A 21,385-nucleotide genomic window follows, 5' to 3' on the forward strand; every position below is an offset into this window, starting at 1 on the left:
CCACGGGACCAATTAGAAAAGTTACGAGGGATTGATGGAACGGCGGATCGTTATCGACATAATAACTTTGTTAACTCGTTCGTTTACCATGATTGCACACGCGCGGTAGCGATTATTTCCTAGTTTATGCCCGTGCAAATAAATAGAGCCCCGATTGGAATATTCCGGTCTCTCAGGCGCTCCGACATCAACGTCCCGGGTATAATATACTCACAAATCGTTTGTACTCGATAGTTTGCTTTTGTTAGATAGTCAGACGTCTGTTTTATCGGATCAGACGTGCACATTCTACTTAATAGTAGAAACAACTTCCTTGGTGACAGGATTTACCACTAAGGGAACTAGAAAACTTACTTCTCAAGTTGAGAGTCCTCGAGAGAAATAAATTTCAGATTACGCAGTCTTGCAGAATATTTTTGATCTGGCAGTGAACGTGTCAAATAACACTCACATTTGTGATTTAATTAAAATTTAAATCTTGCAGCATAAAAAGGGGGTTTTAGAAACTTCCAAGGGGGTGGAGATTTCGTTCGAGGGTTGTCGATTAGCGCGACAGCTCGAGACTAGGCTCGGAGTCGACGTGGCCGCGGCGATGGCGGAAAGTGGACGGTTCTGAGCGGCACAAAGGGAGCAGAAACCGAGAGAAGAGTTTGGTTTCGGCTTCCCTTGGACGTCGACCGTCTGCTCCGCCCCAGCGTTCGGCCGGTACCAACGTAAAGGAGCGCATAAGAGGGAAAGACGTGGTGCTGGGAGCCCTCAAAGCCAACGGAGCGGTGATATTTAAAGCGTATGCAAAGAGTGCAGCTCCGCGGCAGCAGCACTCGCCGTGGAGAGAGCGAGAGAGGGAGGGGCAAAAAGTCCTGGACAATGGCGGCTTGCGTTCGGCTGCCCGGAATCCGACTCGCGACGATTTATGCGACCTCGACGACGACGACGACGGCCCACCTCCTCCTCCTCCTTTCTTCCTCCGTCTTTTTCTCGCTCTGCTCTCTTGTCTCGCGGGGTCCAACCCTCTCTCGTCGTCTCTTCCGTCGACCGCCACTCGAGGCGCATTCCCCCGGACAAGAATCCCAGGGCACGAAAACCACCAAACACTCCATCGACTAGTATCGTTCGTTGGGAATCCAGAGAGTAATTCGATCTCGTTACCAACCCTTTCGATCCACGGATTAAATTAGCGTTCACCAGAGGGGAGATAGATTATCTTATCGCCTTTGGGATTACGTAAGTGTGTAAGAGGAATTCCGGGTTCTCGAGGATCAAAGGATTACGCCTACGAATCGCTAGGTCCAGAGCCCATCTCTTCTGGACCAGTTTGGAATCCGGTAACCCAGGAAATGGGGTTACGGTGATAGAATCCAGTACTAATGAAATCGTTGGAGTATTACGTAATGTTATATAATGTTTTGTCCAGATGGTATGGAAGTGGATTACTCTTCAATGAATAGAGATGGTTTCTCTGAATTTACCTAAACACAGGACTTTTGAGATTCATGGTACATTTGGTGGAACAAATATAGTAACTCTCGTAAACACAGCAGGGAGTCGAGATGATATAGTCATAAATTATCGTTCGAGGACCGCGCCTAAAAAACCTTTTCACACCTGTGAGAATTTTACATAGGCTTCGATAAGACGGATACGCTCTACGGTATTCTCTGGAATCTCGATTAACTTTCTAAGGAAACAATTTTGCTTAAAACTCACATATTCATAGTTATTTCAGGGGTGGCGAATGACATTATTTTACAGCAAGAAGTTATTCCGTTCATTCTCACCACGACGATATGGTTGCATATATAAAATTATTGAATAGAATATTTCTATCGCTTCAAATGTACAATCAGTTGTTTAGATCGATCCGTGTTACGTTATTAAATTAATCTTATTACGTTTGCACTGAAAGTAACGCGGAAACGTTCGTACGCGTTTGCAAGACATTAAACACGCAGATATATATTTTTCCCCGGGATACTTCGATAATTTAGTTTTAATAAGTTTTAATTAACAGGTGTGAAAAGGTTTTCTAGGCGCGGTTCCGAAACGATAATTTATGGCTGTATCGCCTTGGCGCCCCACTGCTTTTACGAGAGTCACTACATTTATTCCACCAAGTATACCATGAATCTTCAGAGATCGAAATTAAATTAAAAAAAAAAGACTCGATGAAGTATCGAAAGAGAGATTTACGGAAATCAATGTAAATAGCATCGACCTGCGATGTATCTTAATGTGAATCTCTTTCACGTTTCTTCTAATATCGTTAAAATATTAAAATTGCACTCCAGTTACTCTTACAGAAAATTCCTAAAGACGCTATCGGGAACACTCGTGGCTTCTAAAACCCGATAATCTCTCGACGACGCAAACAAATATTTCTCCCGGCGATTTTGAAATAATCTCTGAACGAAAGGGTAAAGAATTACGCTCGAATTCCAGGGACGGCCGTTTGGAAACGTCGCGCTGGCCCAGGATCGCAGGACACCTTCGCGATCGAAAGCTCGGGATCGAGAAAACTTGGGAGCGGCCGGTCGTTTCGCGGATAAGATAAAACTGGTCGTCTCTAGTCGTCGCGATGATCCCCTGTCCCCCTTCTGGGCCCCCCGTCCGTCAGGTACCATAAACTCGGCCGTAAAATGAAGCGCGTTCCTCACTTTGTCGCCAGGTTTTATGGAAGGATCGTGCGGTCGTCCGTCCGTGCGCGATCTCCGAGGCCTGGCCGCCCAATAAGGCGTTCGTCTACGTTGCTTTTTAACTGGCCCTCGGTTTTTCGACGATTCGCGCGCCCCGCGTAACGACCCGGCGCTGTTTTTCGTTATTTCCAGAGGAGAGCGTTCCTGTCAGCTTTATCGAAACAGGTGCTCGTAAAGCTGGCGGTAACGTCTTCCGGCGCTGGTTTTTCGGTACGGCGATCTGATAACGCCCCGACTCGATGTTCCGCGATAAATACGAAATTAATGAATTCGGAGTTAACGCCGCGACGCGAACCATCGCCGGGGCAATAATTATGCAAATGCGCCCCCGTAGCCGCGGCGAAAATTTCGATGGGGACCGGGGTAGGGGAAGAGCGTTACACGCCGCGCGTCCCGTGCGCGGAACGAATCGGGCGTCGTTCGAGACGCGTCATACCGTATCGAAACAGGTGTCGCGGGACGCTCTCTCTCGCAAAACGAATCGCACCTGTGCCGACGATCCGGGCCCCGAGAGCCGCTCGTCCGACTTTAATCTGATAATCTGATTGGCTGCCGTGTGTCAAATATTGTGGGCCCGAGTGCCAGCCAGTGCCCGATCTTCCGCGCGAACAGGTTCCCCGCGCGGACGCGTGGCCGATTCACCGTGCCCCGATCCGAAATCGCCCGATCGATCCGATCTCTACGGGAACGACGACTTTCGCCGCGAAACCCGACACCCTTTCGAGCATGCGTTACCGCCGTTAAGTCCCCATCAACGTCCGCTCACGTTCGAAATCGAGTCGTGACAAACCACTGCCAATCCCTTTTGACTACTAAAAGCTCGGTCGATCTATTTATTATTGGCCAGTGCTCGCTGAGGATCGGGGTCAGGGTACTTTTTAACCTCGGAGATATCGCGTTGGCCTCTCCTCCGTTGGCGATCGCGTGCGAAGGAACGCGGCGAAGAAAGAGAGACGAACGGAACGCAGGGCGATCGAGCGCCTCGCGAAAGAAGAGATCCGTCCGTCCCGGAGCGACCAACGGAGAAAAAATGGGAGCGAAAGAGAGAGAGAGAGAGAGGGTCGGGCACACTCGAGGTTCGCGCATTGATATGCAACAGGCTGCATATGCGGGCCATGGCGGGCGAACAATACGACCACCGGTAAGGCACCACCGTGTAAACTATCCACCATTCTCGAGCCTATAACGTAGCGAACCGTGCCGGTCGATACGCCACGAGACACTTTACACGGTGCATCGGGTATATGGCGCGGCGAGCGCAGGTCGTGACGCGCCGTATCTTGCATCGGATGTACCACCAGTGTGGAAACACGGATACGTACCTCTCCCGCCTTCGCCGATCCCCTCTTAGGCTCACCCAACCCCCCTTGGATCCGCGACCTTACCCTCCTTCGCGTCCTCTCCGCGTCCAGGACCTTACGTTTCCTCCACCCGCGCGTGGCCCACCTGTTTCGCCCCGACGATATATTTTCTGACCTCCCCGCTTCATCCCCCTCCGTCGACAGTCCCCGAGGACCTGGGGCAAGCCAGCGGGATAGGGGAGTACGTCGATAGCGCCACCTATCGCTCCCACTCTCGTCGTTTCGAGCGCATTCCTTTCACTTGCCAACTTCTCACCGACGCACAGTACAGTGATCGGAGGAAAACGAGAGTCTGGAACCTGGGTTGTTGCAGGATAATCTTTGCATATCTCAAAATAGAAACTTAGTCTGTAACAGGATAGCTGGAAAGATGGTCGGCCGAATCCAATCAGTTTCTTCTAGAAACGACACGGTGAACCTTCGAACTTCCTTCCCGCGCGACACGCGAGTCACTAAAGAAGCAAATTCACGTCGTGGCCTAAACATTCTTGGTAGCATGACCGTTCTCTCCGTGGGAGTTGCAAAGCGACTACATCAATTCGAGTTCCGTTGCAGCTGAAACAGGTAGACGTACAAAGAGGCCTGCAACCAGCGCGAATACATATGGGCTTGCAACTCGGTATCGTGGCGGCAATCCAAAACCAAGTCTGTGGGTGTACCACCTTGAGCTTATCCTAATCTTTCGTCCGGGATGCTTGATTTCAAAGCCTCGCGTCACGAACTCCCTACCGTATGCATTTTATTCTACTCTTCGAGAAATTATTCTCCGTACATTCGTCTAAATCTAGAAATCTCGTTTACTCGAGAACCTTTAGCGGATTCCTAATTACATAATATGTAACTTAATCTTTGGTGGATTCCGCCAACGAAATCCACGTTGGAGAGTTTGTCGAAACCCGAGGGGCTAGCGTCCCGTCGAAACGGATACCGCGTTCCTCGCAGCCATTGCGCGCACAATAGACTCCCTCGTATGATTTACATGCCGTCGGTTCCCCCGTCGACAGAAGAAAGAGGGATACAGGATACCCGGGCTCTGTCTCCACGTATACGATCGCGCGGGCCCTGGGCCCTCGACGTAGTTGCACGTACACAAACACGTGGGCGTTCGCTACGTCGCCGCCAGTTTTCTCGTGACGCGACTATGCTAACGCGGTAACGCCGCGCGTGGAATACGTTTCCGATGCATTCGCCGGCCACCGTCCGACAATCGTACTTTTCGAGGCCCCGATCGGACGCGACGGACCACTGAAAATCCTCCAAACGACACGATCTTTTCGCCATTACGATAAGGATTCATTTTTTTATAATTTCGCAATGGAAGGTCGAGTAAACGAGTCCCCATTCTTCCACAGAGTGATTTCGAGCTTCCATCTTCATTTATCAACGTGTCGAGACTTACCTGACGACGAAGACGCACCAGCGTCCTTCACACCTCCTACGATGCTGTTCTGCGGCACGGTTTCCTTAACCGTGACGGTGTAGCGTGGCTTCTCGCAGCTGGCGATCCTGTGTCCAGGGGAGGACGTGGTGATTCGCACTTCTGCGTCCATGATGCTCTTCAGGCCAGCAGCATCCGTTGCAGTGACGTTCAGCTGGTGTAGGTGCGATCGAGACAACAAGCTCGGCCTGGCCACTTGCAGCTCGCCGGTGTTGCGATCTATGTGAAACACCCCCGCCTCGTTGCCGTTTGTGATTCTGTAGGCGACTTGCCCGAACAGCCCAGCGTCCAGATCCGTGGCAACGAGCCTCAAGATCGGCCCCTGTATCGGGCTGTCGCTCTTCAGGGTGACGTTGTACTTGCGCGGCTCGAACACCGGACGGTTGTCGTTGACGTCCGTCACTTGGACCCTCACGATGGCCACGGTGCTCAGGCCACCTGCAACAGGATTAGATTTCTCGATAAATAATAATATCTTCTTATGCAAAATTTATTATTTGAATTTCATCCAGTCATCAGGGATTTTTCGAGCAAGATTAGGGGCTCAACGCGTGACAGGGGAGAAGTTGGGAAGCCCTGTATGTAGAACTGGACGCGCGTCTCGGGGGCCAGAAGTGCGACCCCTAGCGATTATGTTTATTTCATTCTCGCGCGAAATCCTCTTATCGAGCCAAATAATGTCGGGGTATTAGCCGACGTAGAGAACGAATCTACGGTGACTCTCGGAGCCGGTCGACATAAATCACCACCGCCCCGTGCCGTTGCCTTTTTTCGGAGCCAATCAGACTCCGTACCACCTTTTCGCCTCTCTCTCTTTCTCTGTTCCCCGCGCGGCGAACTTCATTCCTTCCGTTTTTTCTCTTCCACTTTCTGCTTTCACCGTCCCCTTCTCCCCCCTCTGCCCGTTATTTCGACGAGTTTATGGTGTTTCTCTCTTTTTGCGCGCCCGCGCCTCTGTGTCGACGCGGAGAGTTCTTACACCCCCGGTGCAGGGTAATGCGCTCGGGGTAATATTTCAAGCGAGAGGAATCTCTCCGAAGCGAGACTTGGCTCAACGCTCTTCTTTCCTGCCCGCCACGGTTTTCGACCGCAATTTCACGCACGGATCGATCGATCAATACGCGCGTTCCGACCAGAGAAAATAAAGATCCCGTCGTTGCGACGTTACAATCAACGGGAGAATATTAATCGACGCTGTCCACGCTCTATTTCACCTCTCAATTTTGGAGGTGGACAGTTTGTTAAAATAGCGGACACTTGATACGAAGTATAGCAATCTTTATCGTTACGCTAAACGTACAACGGTGTGGTCTCGTGCCTACTGGAGCGTCTGACTCAAGTGGGATTAACCTACTTACGCGCCACGATAACGATTCCTTAACCAGTTAACTGTGTTTGACGAGTATACTCGTTATAGAGAAATGCCAGGATTTTTTGTCATGGTGAGTTGTATAAAATAAACCTATCTTTTTGATGCGATATTTAACAGCGACACTTACTCTGTGCTTGACGACTATACTCGCCATTGATCGATTTCCGTGACACACAGAATACACAGTAAACTGGTTAATTGCTCTGCGATGTTTAAAGTTTAATACAGATTATTGTCATTATCATTATCCTTCTTGATATAGAAACCACTATAAAATTACACGTTAACTCGATCGTAAAACCATCATGGAGCAGTGTGTGAAGCTCGCGAGGTAAAAGAATTGCAAGAGTCCGGTCTGGTTTCTCATGCTACCAGGCCCCCCTTAACCCCAGGACCGATGTTTCTTCCTGGCCAGCAAGGCCGGCTGGCGAACCGCGGGCACACTTTGTTGTTCGGTCGAGGAGGATCGAAAAGAATGGGAGAAAGTCGTCTGATAATTTCGTTCGCGCGTTAAAGTATCGCCCCGATCCGTGGACGAGTGATATACGGTCCGACGAGGGAAGTAATAACGCTCCCCCCCGATCGGTATCCGTAAATCACGTTATTCGTCGGGGCCTAATCGCGCTTGCACAGCGATTCCTCTTCCTTTCGTCGAACCCGGACGGTGGCCAGGGATTAATTAATCGACGCTGACGCGGCCGCGAGGCGAGGAGGGCGCGAGAACGCGATAACGCGAGGCTCCTGGTTGCCCGAGCTGATTTAGGCGAATCCCGACGCAAGTGTTAATATTAAAGACAGTATGTAAAACGGGTAATCCGATGTTTAAACGGTTTACACCCGTAACTCATAGTAATATATGGACTCGGCCGGCGCGGAGCTCGGAGCGCGACGAGATTTATAGGCACGAGTGTCATTGGAGTCATGCGTCAAGGGCCCACAGGGCCCCACCTTCCCCCACGGTTCCCCGCTTCTTCCCCCCTCGCGCTTCTCCGTTCGCCTCCTCCCTTCTCCCTGTCCCTTCGGCCGGAGGACCGAAAAGAACGACGAACCCTTCGGCCGTCTCTCCTCGTCGTGGCATCTTCCGTACGACTTCGAGGTATCGAAATGCCGATCTTCTGGGGCCCCTGCGATACTCGGCCACGCGAATTCCCTTCGAAGAAATGCACCCCTAATTTCTCTATCGAGCCGCTCCACTCCGTCGTCAGACGTCCCCCCTCCCTTCGTTCCCGCTCTCCTCTACACGACCGAAACGATCCACCGACATTCCACGCGCATCCGGCCCTCGGAGATCGATCAAATTAACGATCGAATAAAACCGAGCATCCGAGACGCGGATATCGCCGTGTCGCCGAAGGATGCCGCGCTTCCTGGGACGCGCCCCGAGGGTCAACGACACCGCGGCGCGTATCCCGATAGCACCGCAAGTCTTAGGCCCACCGACCCCTTTTAATTTCACGCGGCCGATCGTCCCCGGGACAAGTCCTTTTCGACGTTCAAGCGGCAGAGGATACGGTGCCCCCGCAAGATTTATGCGGGCCCAGTCCCTCCCAGCGGTGCTCAACCGCCTCACACACGGTCACCTTAACTCCTCGGCAATTTAAAAAATTTGTAATTCAACCCGTGAGTGGATCATTGGGGCCGCTGCGCCAGTTTAAACTAAAGTCGATTTCCTCGGTCGAGATTGAGATCGAGACATCGAGCACTTGCGAGAAAGACAAGAGCGTAGCCCTCTGGTGGCTAACAGGACTCTCTGCCGAGCAATTCCAAAGTCGAGACGTTGAGGAAACGAATTTCGACGAGGTAATAAAAATCTCGAGACTCGAATATTTCTATTCCAAGCGGGGAAGCGAATCTACTTGGCATTATTGTTGCAACGGGAGTGAAACTGGCTGGGCAGGGCCCTGATAGCGGTCGTGTTATCCGACGGGCGATCCGGCCGCGATAAGGCCCCCATCGAGTTTTTAAAACCGCCGCGCTGACAAGCCCTCGGAACGAAACTGAAACGCGGAAAAATGCGCGCGGACAATGATCGTCGGTGGGAGTTAAGTCCGAAAGATTTATGACGACGGTGTCAATAAAGTCACCGCCAGTGTCGTCCCGTGGCTTTCAGGAAGTTGCCGCAACTCCGGGCCGCGCCTTTCTTTGTATTTCTGCACGTTGATCGTAGGACGTGCATCAAGATGCGCGAACCGTTTCGCATGTACGCCACGTAATGCGCAATTTCCAGAAAGAAGATAACATCGAGCCTTGGTCCCTGTTTCGTCAACATCACAGGCGACACCCGGAACCGAAATCTCCAGACGTTTGTTCGTTTCCTCGTCCCAGGCTCCTCCGGAGTAAACGCGTTTAGGGTGACGAAATCCTTGCCAAGATTTAACGCTATTGCTTGTACGTATAATAAAATTAACGGGTGATCTTGGAACTCTTGTGGTTGGAGGAAAGTTCGTTAATAGTTTGATGGTAGCTTCGTGGGTTCGTTGACCCGTTTCTTTTCTTTCGCCAGTGTGTTACGCATAAAACAACTGTTTTAGGATTCTACTAGTTTTGTTTTGTCACTCGTTCGAACATAGATGCCTCGTAAAAGCGGTGCTGCGGACGTGTGCGTTTCTAAAGTTATTAAACGCGGAGTATAAAGAAAAAGATTTTATTGCCCGGTCACGGAAACTTGACGAAAGAAATTTATATGTTTCCGTGGAACGGTAGAAGCAATTTTAACTTTCAGAGCACCAGGAGATTTCCTCGAAGTTGTGAAAAAGATACTCAGATCGATACTGGAAAAAGACGTTTATTCCGAGGTATCGCGAGGATGAAATTCGACGCGCGTTTTTCGGATTCCGCATCGCGCCAGCGATCGTTCGAAATTTATTATTCGCAGCGTTGGCCAGCGAATACCCCCGGGGTCGGCGTCCAGTGTCTAGCAACAGCTCATCCGGTCGCTTCTACGTTCGAACAAAGTGACTCTAAAGAAAGTCTATCCGCGTATCGTTCAGCCATTCGCGGATCTCTGGCTCGATTCAAAGCGGGGCCACTAGCAGGCAATAATTATCAGCCTGGCTCTGCCGTTATCCGACACCATTAGCGTGATAGAATAGCACGTTTAGACTATCCGTTGCACTCTCTGTTCCCTATCGACTGAAAGTTACTATCTTCAAATTTTTGGTTATTTCTTTACGAAACTTCTACTCTCCGTAAGATCTGATCAACCACGAAACGAGCTTGAATCATGTGACATCGACAAAAAAACACGTTAGTGTTGTTTCATAGACGAGAAGGCTTATGTCATCGACTGGTGCGATGTTTCAGCCCCGAGCATCAGTCGCTCGACTGGTCCCAGGATGTACGGTACGCAGAAAATTTCCTGATAAACGTCGATAGAGATTTTCGTCGGGGCATAGCAATCGCGAGGCTCCGTGGATGTCGATTTCGTGGCTAGTAATCTTATACTCGAGTACCTGGGGAGCCGTGGGGTGTTCGAGTTAGCTCGGTCGACGTCCCGAGTCGTCAGCAGGTGGTATAAATCACGCTGGCTCGCGTGGTACGCTGCTCTCCCGTCATATCCGAGCGGTACTATTGTGCCGATGGTGTCGGTGAGCCTGGTAGCACACCGAACAATCGTATCGATAACGAGCGACAATTATGGACCGGAGTTCTGCTGTTTGCAAAACGGCGTGCGTCCCAACAATAGACCTTCCCCTGCCCTTTACTCCTCTGCTTTCGGTTCACGGTCCTCTCCCTGTTCCCACCACTTCCGTTCCGGGCTCTAATTACCCTATTAACCCTTTCACTACGCTCGATTTTGACGCGAGCATAAGTTGCATACTCATAGGCGCTTTTAGTAGTCAAGGGAGTTGATACCGCCATCCTTCTTTTCCTGGTCTACCAATTTTTCACTGTGTTCAAGTCTTCAAATCTTCTGAATTTTTCCAGGCCATTCAGGAAGACACCTTTCCCGTGATTTTCGAGGGCCTCTCGATGGGGGATGATAATGGCTACCTGACGTAAGGGGTGAACGACGACCTTCCAGCGGATCAATGGACTTCAGTCATTGTCCTTAGGTTGGTAAGGGCAGCCTGGAGACTGTTGAAAATGGGCACACACCGCGTACAGCGGCGACATAAATCATACACCCCATTATAGGGCTACTAGATCCTGGCACGGCGATAGCTAGTCTCTTCCCCCGTTCCACCGACGCCGGCTCCCGCGGTCGTTTCTTTTTCTTCCCGTTGCCACGTTTCCACCGTGTGTGTCGCGCCACGCCGTGGTTTCTTCTTCGTTCTCGTTTCTGCGTCTCTCACCTCGCCGCCGCGAGAGAGATAAGACCGAGGAAAAGCATTGTTCGCGCGGTCGCTTCTTTACGGGCTCCTATTTTGGTCACGGAAGATTCGTTACGGGTACGCCAACGCTAATCGATCGACGTATCGGGCGAAAGTTACGAGATACCTCCGGGAGTTCAACGGTCCCGATACTACGACACTTTTCCCCCAACGGCCCTGAAATAATTGTATTATTACCGAGGGGGGGGCAGTCATACTTTTCGAGATCGCGCCACCTCCTTTTTACGATTTCCGAACAACTTTTTAACGCACCTTGTCGAAGGCAATTGCATTCTTTCGATCCCGAAGAACAAGCATCATCGAAACATCCGAAGGTTACGTGACTTAGAAACCTAATCCAGGGTAAATTCCCCGAAGGTCGGGCTATCCGCCCCGGAGACATTCTTAAAACGCGTTGACGCTGGCCACGTGAAATAATTGCGCGAGACAATTTGCTTCGAATCTTGTCGGGGTTCGAGCGATTAATTCGCCCTCCGCGGATCGAAGTGAATCGTCCGGCGAACGGGAATTTAAAAGGTCCCGAGGATTCTTGGAAATTCACGCGCTAAAATACCTGTTCCACGGTAAGAAACTGTCGCGACGGGGATTAACGCGAAGAAAAACGGTGGAATTCGTTGGGGGGTATTACGACTTATGGTCGACGCAGAAGAGGGAAAGGGGGGCGGTAATCGGAACGGATGAATAGAACCGATTACTTCATCCTATCCAACTGTGGAAGATACTCACATCGAAAGACACGGGCTACCCTCCAATTTTACGAAACGAAATTTAACGCTTTGCACTCAGAATTTGGGTGTACCCTCTAAGGGAATACCACGATATTATTTTAAAGCGAGACTGTAAAAATTTCAGCACCCCCTGTCGATTTTTCTTAAAAATTCGTTTTTGATTTTTACTCGTTTATTTAGTTATATTTAAACTTTCTGGGATATAATTCGAAGACGCTTACCTCTGTCGGTGGCGATGACGGGTATCTCCAAGTATGGGGCCGTTTCCCTGTCCAAGGGGGTTCTGACGCAAATGTCACCTGTGTCGCTGCGCACCATCAGCTGTTCCGTCTCCACCCTGCCCGCGGCGAGCGTGTAATTCACCATGGCGTTGACGCCGCAATCGGGGTCCGTCGCCTGCACCTGAAACGGTCGACATTTCCAAATTAATCGTCGCGTCGTTAAGTAATTGCCGGGTGTCGACGCGGGTTGAATAAACAGGGGACGGCCGCAGACTCGAGGGTATCGATTAACGAGCCCCCGAAAACCGTCCGCGCCCTTCTATGGGGTCCTCGCGGTCCTTCAAGCGATTTGTTTAATTTCGTTCGACGTTCCTGAAACGGGATACCCGCGGATCGTCAGGGAAGAGTGGTCCTGCTCGTAAATGGCGGACAGGGTGACTAATTCAGGAGTGGCCCACCTCCCCCGGAGAGGATCCGGGGACGTTATAACGACGGACGCGGGGGCGGTGATGGACGCCTTCGTGCTCCCAGCACTTGTTATTTACGCGACGACGAATCGCCACCTCTCATCCTCGATGGATGATCCCTTCGGTTCACTGTTTTATTATTCCCTAATTTTTTCCACTGAAAATAACGAAAACAAACGTCTGAAGATCCTTAGACGTCGCGTGCATTAGCTGGCACGAAATGGAAATTGGAATATTTTGTGGACCATTAAAGAATCGAGTTTGAAGGAAGCGCGGAGGCGCGATCGGTGATCGATGGCGCGGATTCGGTGGCTACCGGTCAGAAATTCTGAAAGACGGCGACGGGGAGCGCGATTAAGCGTTGAAAGTTACGAGAATCGCGATGTAACTTATTCATGGGTTTTCCTCGGCGAACAAGCGCTCGAACATACCATCCGCGGTCCGAGAGAGAAGCCCGATCGAGAAAGGCGAAGAAAGACAAAAAGGAGGCAACGGAGGCTGCGCCCGAACGGGAGAGAGACAGCAGATAATAAAGCAGGAGTCCGCGAAGAATGATTTACTGGCAGCCGGTCGAATAACTTTCCCGCCAACACTGTTGCCACCTTGAAGAGGCATTGCGTGGTATCTGCGGCTCGCTGGGGCCCCTAGTCTCCCGGACGAGCAGCCCAGGCCACGAGAAAAAGGTTAAAGACTCTAAAGAAGAAGAGGAAAGAAGGGGGAAAAAAGAAAAAAGGAACGCGTCGACCGCGGACGGAAAGAAATTTGTTGATCCCTCCTCGAACCGGCCGTGGAATTCGCTATTCCTTTCCGTGGAGTAATTTGAAAAATTCAAAAGGAACGATAGAAAAAGCAGGGCCGTCTGGTTTCGCTCTTGTTCGGGCGATCCGGGCGCTAATGAACGATCGTCGAACGGTAATACCCCTTTCGATAGTCTTCGATCCCTTTTGCCTGTCGTCGACGCGTCTTCGTTAATCATTCGCGTTAGCCACCGTTTAATCTCGCGTTCGCGTCGCCTATTACGCGGACAACCAGTTTATGATTCGAGAAACGATGCCACGGGACTTCGCTGTTCGCTGAATTATTAAGCCCGACGCGCGATACGGTTCACCGTGGGCACCGGGTATCCTGTTACGAACACGCTGTTCACAATTTTCCCAGCTAATCCAATAACTCATGATCGAGCGCGACGATAGTTTCACTTTCTATCGACAGATTAATTCTCATTCGTTACAATACACGTTGCGGTTTCGCGTGCTACGAATCTGCATAATTTTCCAATTTAGATTTGCATTCCTAAATTGCATTCTCGCGCGCACCTATCTCCGCACAGTTATCAGATAATCCCCCCCTCTTGAGTCATCGCGAATTGCTCCTTTGTTGGAGCCACCGTTTTCGTCACGTTCAGTTTCTTCGTACATGCTCGTGGTTGCAAAGACGTCAATTTCGGGGTAACGCAAATTGAAATTCAATTGTACTCGATTTATAATTCACGGACGACAGGAAATGTTAACGCGAAATGGAGAAAGCAGTTTCTTAAAGAATGCTTCTAATTCAATTTCTGCAACTTATCTCGTTTCCAGACAGACAACCTATAACGATTACAACTGACTGCTACCAGCTTCTGCTGGACTCTACATGCCTCCACTGGCCCCTGTTGACTGCTGCTGACCACTCCTGATACTTTTGACAACGTATAACGATACGACTGGCTACTGTTAGCCTCTCCCAGCCTCTGCTGGCCTCTGCTGACCACCTTTTATATTTCTGACAACGTATAACGATTACTACTGACTTCTGCCTGCTTCTGCTGGACTCTGCTGACCGCTACTGACCACTCCTGATACTTCTGACAACGTATAACGATTACAACTTGCTACTGCCTGCCTCTGCTCGACTCTGCTTGCTACTGCTAGCCTCTGCTGACCATAACTGACCACAACTGACCACCCCTGATGCTTCCGACAACGTATAACGATTACTACTTGTTGCTGCTTGCCCCTGCTGGACTCTGCTTGCTACTGCTAGCCTCTGCTGACCATAACTGACCACAACTGACCACCCCTGATGTTTCCGACAACGTATAACGATTACTACTTGTTACTGCTTGCCCCTGCTGGACTCTACTTGCCTCTGCATGCCTCTGCTGGCCTTCGTTGGCCTCTGCTGACCGCTGCTGACCACTGCTGACCACTGCTGACCACCCCTAATGCTTCCGACAACGTACAACGATTACTACTGGCTACTGTCAGCCTCTGCTGACCTCTACCAGCATCTCCCGACCTAACCTGGCCTCTACCAACATCTCCCGACGTCAGCTGACCATCGCTGACCACTGCTGACCATTGCTGACCGTTGCTGACAATTTGTGACGTGATGTAATATAATATAATATGTTTATATGTATTAAAGTCTGGTATAATGTAAATCTATGACAATAAATGATATAATTTCAAAGAATTCTATGTATTCTCATCATTTTTTACCCCTCTTTCCCTCTCCAAATTTCGAATTTCCGGAAATGACGTCATTTCTAAAAATTCTTGAAAATTCTCGGATCCCTGGAACTTACCGGCGTCCCTGAAACTTCTCGGAATCCCTGAAATTTCCAAGAAGTTTCAGGCAGTGGCAAAAATTCCGGCCTGAATTTTTCGGCAAAAATTTAAAAAGCTGTTACGTAATATTACGTAATATTACGTAACATTACGTAATAGCTCTTGAAAATTTCTCGCGGCCGGAATTTTTCGGCAAAAATTACGTAATATTACGTAACATTATGTAATATTACGTAACATTACGTAATAGTTCTTGAAAATTTCTCGCGGCCGGAATTTTTCGGCAAAAATTACGTAATGTTACGTAACATTATGTAATATTACGTAATATTACGTAACAGCTCTTTAAAATTTCTCGCGGCCGGAATTTTTCGGCAAAAATTACGTAATGTTACGTAATATTACGTAATGACGTCATTTCCAGGAATTGGCAAAAATTCCTGGCGGCGGGAAATTTGAAATCTTTCCGGGGAACTTTAATTTTAAAAGATTCGAAGTGTCTTATAACTAAGGGAATGATTTCGATAGGAAAAGAAGGGTAAAAATGATGAGAACACATCGAATTCGTTGAAATTATATCATTTATTGCCATAGATTTACATTATACAACAGTTTAATACATATAAACATATTGGCGATGGTCAGCGTTGGTCAGCGTTGGTCAGCGTTGGTCAGCGTTGGTCAGCGTTGGTCAGCGATGGTCAGCAGCGGTCAGCAGTGGTCAGCAGCGGTCAGCAGAGGCCAGCTTAGGCCAAGGGACGCTGGCAGAGGTTAACAGAGGGAGGCAGGGGTCGTAGTAATCGTTGTACGTTGCCAGAAATATAAGCGGTGGTCAGCAGAGGCCAGCAGTGGCAAGCAGAGATCACCAGGGGCGAATAGTAGCAAGTAGTAAGCGTTATACGTTGTCAGAAGTAACAGGAGTGGTCAGTAGCGGTCAGCAGAGACGAGCAGAGGCATGCAGTGGCAAGCAGAGATCAGCAGGGGCGAACAGTAGCATGTAGTAATTGTTATACGATGTCAGAAGCATCAGGGGTGGTCAGCAGTGTTCAGCAGAGGCCAGCAAAGGCATGCACAGGCAAGCAGAAACCTGCAAAGGCGAGCAGAGACTTGTAGGGGCATGCAGTAGTAAGTATTAATCGTTATACATTATCAGAAATACCTGCAGTGGTCAGTAGCGTTCGGCAGAGGCCAGGAAAGTTTAGCAGAGACAAGCACACGCTGACAGAGATCGGCAAAGACCGACAGAGGTTATCAGAAGTCAGTAGTAATCGTTATAGGTTGTCGGAAATATAAGCGATGGTCAGCAGAGTCCAGCAGAGGCAAGCAGTAGTCAGGAGCAGTCAGTAACAGTCGCTGTATGGTGTCAAAAGTTGTCGGGAGTTCTGTACTTTTGTCAGCACTGGTCATCGGAGGTCATCAGAGGCAACTAGAAACCAGGAGTAATTTGCAGAGTCGAGTAACGAACTCTAGGAAAGGCAAGTAAAAATACCTGGGCAGTCGAGAAGGCAAATGTGAGCCTGCCACTCTCAACTCCCATGAGACGTGTCCACGGTGCACTCGGCGCTTCATCTGGCATCTCTGGTTTATACCAGAGATGACAGATCACGCGTACGTACGTGAGCTTGTAGTGTTTCGGGAAGTCGACAAAGGTAAACTGACTGCTCTCCTTCAAGTGTCTCGGAGACTACAAATCGTATGCCGTAGACGGGAGGTCGGATTTCAGTCGTTCAAGATCGAGAAGGCAAATGTGAGCTTTCCTCTTTCCACTCCCGAAATTACGAAGAATCGAAAAATAGGGCATGCGTCAGTTTGCCTTCATCGACTCCCAGAAACTCTACGAGCTCACGTACGCGTGATCCGGCGTAGTGTGAGAAAGTGGAATGAGGTGTCCCCGGTGCACCCGGGGCTCCGTCTGGCATCTCTGGTTTTACCTGTTATTCCGCTGCCCCGGCGAATGTATACCACGCGATGCATTGTTCCGCTGGTTTTGTTGCGCGCCGACCTTGCGGGGAATATCGATTTCAATCGGGGTGTATACGGAATACAATCCGCCGTGGGTCTCCTTCGAAAAGGCCGTGCAGCGTGCACACGGGTCTCTCTTGAATACCGGCAAGCACGAACGAAATACCTTGCTCCCATTGCGAGAGAATCGAGGCTCTCGTGTTTTCAAAAAAACCCCTCCGTACACAAAGGCCCTCGATAAACGTGGAAGGGATTCTATCGAATTTCCAATGAGTTTCCCCTTTCCGGATTTGCGCGCAGAAAAGTCCCCTCCGCCCCCTCCTCTTCCCGCTCCTGCTTTCAATACGATTCGCGCAAAGGCTAATTCTTTTCTCGCCTTTTGTTCTCCTTTCCCCGCGCTCTAGCCCCTCGACTCCTTCGTGAATTATTAAATAATCAACGACCGCAAATTGATATTATACACCATCGAATTGTGTAACATTTCTATTTTACACTGTAATTTAGATAAATCTCGATGATATATTTAAACGCATCGAACTAACAGTGGACGTGCTAATTATTAGGAAAAAATGTCACTATGCGTGGATGTGGTTTTTCACGTAGACTCTCGTTGTTTTTCCATCGCGGCTGATTTCGCGCCGCTCGACAGCGGGACGCGATCGAAGCTGGAAAGGCCCCAGCCCGCCCGTTACAGGTACAAATTGTCCAGCTACTAAAGTTATCGTCGTAAATCGCGGATGACTCGGCGAACAGCATCTGGTATGTCGTGTTTTATGTGCCTCGCTGGCGATGACGATACACCTCGACGCCGGCCGTCGCTGCGATAGATGGCCCCGCGATTGACCATTCTTTCCGATGGGTCGCGCTCGAACGCGTGGCTGTAATTGCGCGATCCTCGCGTATTCCCGCGAACGAGTCGATGGAACGGACGTAGGAAGACAACGGAGACCATAAAGTCATCTTTTTGGACGATATACCTTGCTATAATTCGAACTGACCCTTAACCCTCTGTGGGCCGAATTTTTTTCTTGAATATAAACTTACGAACCACTTTGATATTTGATGCTGCCAACCGTCATCAATATTGTTATTAGTAGACTGCGGATCTTTATGTAAATTCGTATTTTTATTAATAGAATTAATGAAATGGGAACTTTATAGAGGGTTGTCTCAACCCCTAAATATAATAATTCGTATCTTACTTGAAACATTTCTTATATTTTTTGAAAATTTAAATTTCCCATAAATGCATAAATATCCGCAGTCTAGTTATGAGTTATCTCAGAAACATTAAATAATTAATACGTACACGTCATCTTGTGAGAAAACTAAAATTATTTTGTAAACTGTCGATGTATTAACATGTGACCTGAAAGTTACACGGGCCCATAGAGGGTTAATAATCTTAATAATCTTACGAATTCTGACGAAGAGAACGAGGTATGATAAAGATTCTGGTTTCTGATAGAGACGACCAGAAGTACATTTTGAGTAATATTAGAATCGAAAGGGGTCTGAGATCGACGCGGAACCGAGGATCGCGACGAGCTCGTCTTGATTAATGCGAGCGATTCGACGAGTTAATAGCCCCGCCTTTCAGTATTCCCTTCATAAGGGAAAAATATTCGTTAATATTGTATGAAATTCCCGCGCGTTAAGCTCACCGAAAGGCCTCGCATTCCCTGGGGTCAACGGTGCCGCGCACCAGGCATCCGCCGTGTGTACGCACCGCGGCCGCGATACAACGATATTTCATACGATTATCCTTCACATCGTTGGGTTACTAAATCATCCCCAAAGGCAGTAGTATCTTCCTTTGAGCGGTCGTATAATCCTCCGTGGCGATCCATAAAACCGAAACGAACTGGAGCGCCGATCGTCCCTAAGTACGCGCTTTGCGTCGCTCCGAAATATTCCGGCGTCCCCCGCGGCGCGGGATTTATGTATTTCGTTTCCGGCGCGGACGTCTCATTAACGCGGCCACAATATTATTATCATTTACTTTTTATTCCTTTTTATTCCACTATGTAAAGAGTCCAGGTTCGGGTAAAGTCTCTTGCAAACCGAAACTCATTAGTATCGTCATTATTCGCCGTGAATCCAGGAACAGGGTATATAATAATCTTCATAGCAGCGTGAAAGTATTTCAACCTCGTTTGAATCGTGTAAATAATAATACATTAACGATATTAATAAACATATCAAAATTGTAGGAGCTTTCATTGCAATTATTGCGTGCCCGTTCGGTAACGGAAACACGGAGAATTAATATCAAGACAGAGAGTGAGGAAATGGAGTAATCCTGATTAATTAACACTGGTCTTACCCACCGCGCTGCCTCGATCGTCTATTCACTGCTCGTTATTAGCCACGTGTTTGTGAAATTCCAGCCTCGCGTTCCGATGCAAATCTCTATTCTCCGGAGTCGCGATCTATCTCGATAACGGGAAGGATCGCGATTTACCCGCATTCAATGGGACCTATCGCGGCTAACGATCGAGGTATACTTGACGGGACAAATATAGCGATTTCGTAAAAATCGCCGGCACGGTAGCGCCCTTGATCCCAGGGTGTCAACGATTTAAATCGAAATCCCTGGACTCGATTCGACTTCCACACTCTTTTTAACAAGAAACAAATGTTGCTAGCTAGGCTATAGGCTTCTAATCATCCTCTACTCGATGACTGTCGTCGTTCGACACTAATCGTCGTCCAGAGGTTGCGTAGCGCTGCTCTTCCTCGTCCTTGCTCTCTGCCAGCACCCTCCTGGACACGGGTGAGCGGTATCCGAGGGTTTTTCTCGGTCGGTCGGGTCCTAACCCCCCGTCGTCCCGATGCTTTCCGTTGGTCGTGCGTGCGACCACGCGGGCCGCCGGTTTTTGTCAGCTCGAGCTCGACAGATAGAGCTGTTCGTCGAGTAAGCCGGGAAGCCATCCTCGGTATTCCCGGCTCGCCGGCTCTCTGATGGACTGACAGTCCTCCACCGATGCCACGAGCATTCGCCCGCGATCCTTTCGCTCTTCCTACCTATCCGTGCGTTCTTCTCGGTCTCGAGCATAGAAGCCTTCCGCGAACTCCTCCAGCGCGAGCATCGACTTGCACTAGCGCCGAATAGCAAAAGAAACCCTTTGGAACACGCTGGGAAATCGATACCGGGACTGGACACACTTCGACCAGAGAGTTTTCACTCAAAGCAAACGAGGACCACCCTAGTTTCGAGGAATTTTATACAGGGTGTTCGGCCACCTCTGGGAAACATTTTAATGGGGGATTCTAGAGGCCAAAATAAGACGAAAATCAAGAATACCAATTTGTTGATGGAGACTTCGTTAAAGAGTTATTAACGCTTAAAGTTCCGTACGTTCCGAATTTTTTTCTCGGAAGTCCGTAGGATTTCGGGAGTATGTGTAATGACCAAAAATGATTGTAATTGACCCCTGCAACCGAAAATAATTTTTCTGAACGATTTGAAATTTTTTTTTTTGTCGAAAAATTTAGGCACCCTGTCGATTTTTCTTAAAAATCCCTTTTTCATTTTTAGTAAATTTGTTTGGCGCCCTACAGAAAAGTTGTCTAATACTTTTTTGTAGGTACCCATGAATTCTACTTCTCCTCAAAATTTCAATGAAATATATTCACTATTGTAGGAGTTATGGCTGTTTGAAAATTGGACCATTTTTATAGGGTTTTTCTCATTTTGCGGGGACAAGGACCAACTTTTCGAATATTTTTGCAATTTGTTCATATTCTCCATCAAAATACGCGTAGTTTGCTTTTTTAAACGTTAAAATCGTCCAATTCGTTCAGAAGTTATGACGTTTTAAAGATCCGCATGAAAATTCGGACAGACATTTCTGGCCAGAAATTAGATTTTCGGTAAGGAATTTTTTTCTCGAAACTGAGTAGGATTTCAGGGGTATGTCTGTTGACCAAAAATGATTATAATTGACCCTAGAACCTAGATATAATTGTTTTAGAACGATTTGAAATTTTTTAATTTTGTCGAAAAATTTAGGCACTTTTACCCTTGTCGATTTTTCTTAAAAATCCCTTTTTCATTTTTAGTAAATTTGCTTGGCGCCCTACAGAAAAGTTGTTTAATACTTTTTTGTAGGTACCCATGAACTCTACTTCTCCTCAAAATTTCAATGAAATATATTCACTATTGTAGGAGTTATGGCTGTTTGAAAATTGGACCATTTTTATGAGGTTTTTCTCATTTTGTTGGGTCAAGGAACAACTTTTCGAATATTTTTA

General features: G+C 48.6%; 1 protein-coding gene across 1 annotated transcript in view; it reads right to left on the bottom strand.

Annotated features, from left to right (window-relative positions):
- The window catches only part of Ds (dachsous cadherin-related 1), a 367,500-nt gene that overhangs the window by 65,012 nt on the left and 281,103 nt on the right, over nucleotides 1–21,385 (bottom strand). Inside the window, exons 2-3 of the mRNA XM_076773071.1 lie at nucleotides 12,148–12,328; nucleotides 5,454–5,930 (exon numbers count right to left, since the gene is read on the bottom strand). Coding sequence (XP_076629186.1) covers nucleotides 5,454–5,930; nucleotides 12,148–12,328 — 658 coding nt within the window. The remainder of the gene's footprint in view (nucleotides 1–5,453; nucleotides 5,931–12,147; nucleotides 12,329–21,385) is intronic.

Source organism: Colletes latitarsis, chromosome 9 (genome assembly GCF_051014445.1).
Source record: "Colletes latitarsis isolate SP2378_abdomen chromosome 9, iyColLati1, whole genome shotgun sequence".
Lineage (NCBI taxonomy): Eukaryota > Metazoa > Arthropoda > Insecta > Hymenoptera > Colletidae > Colletes > Colletes latitarsis.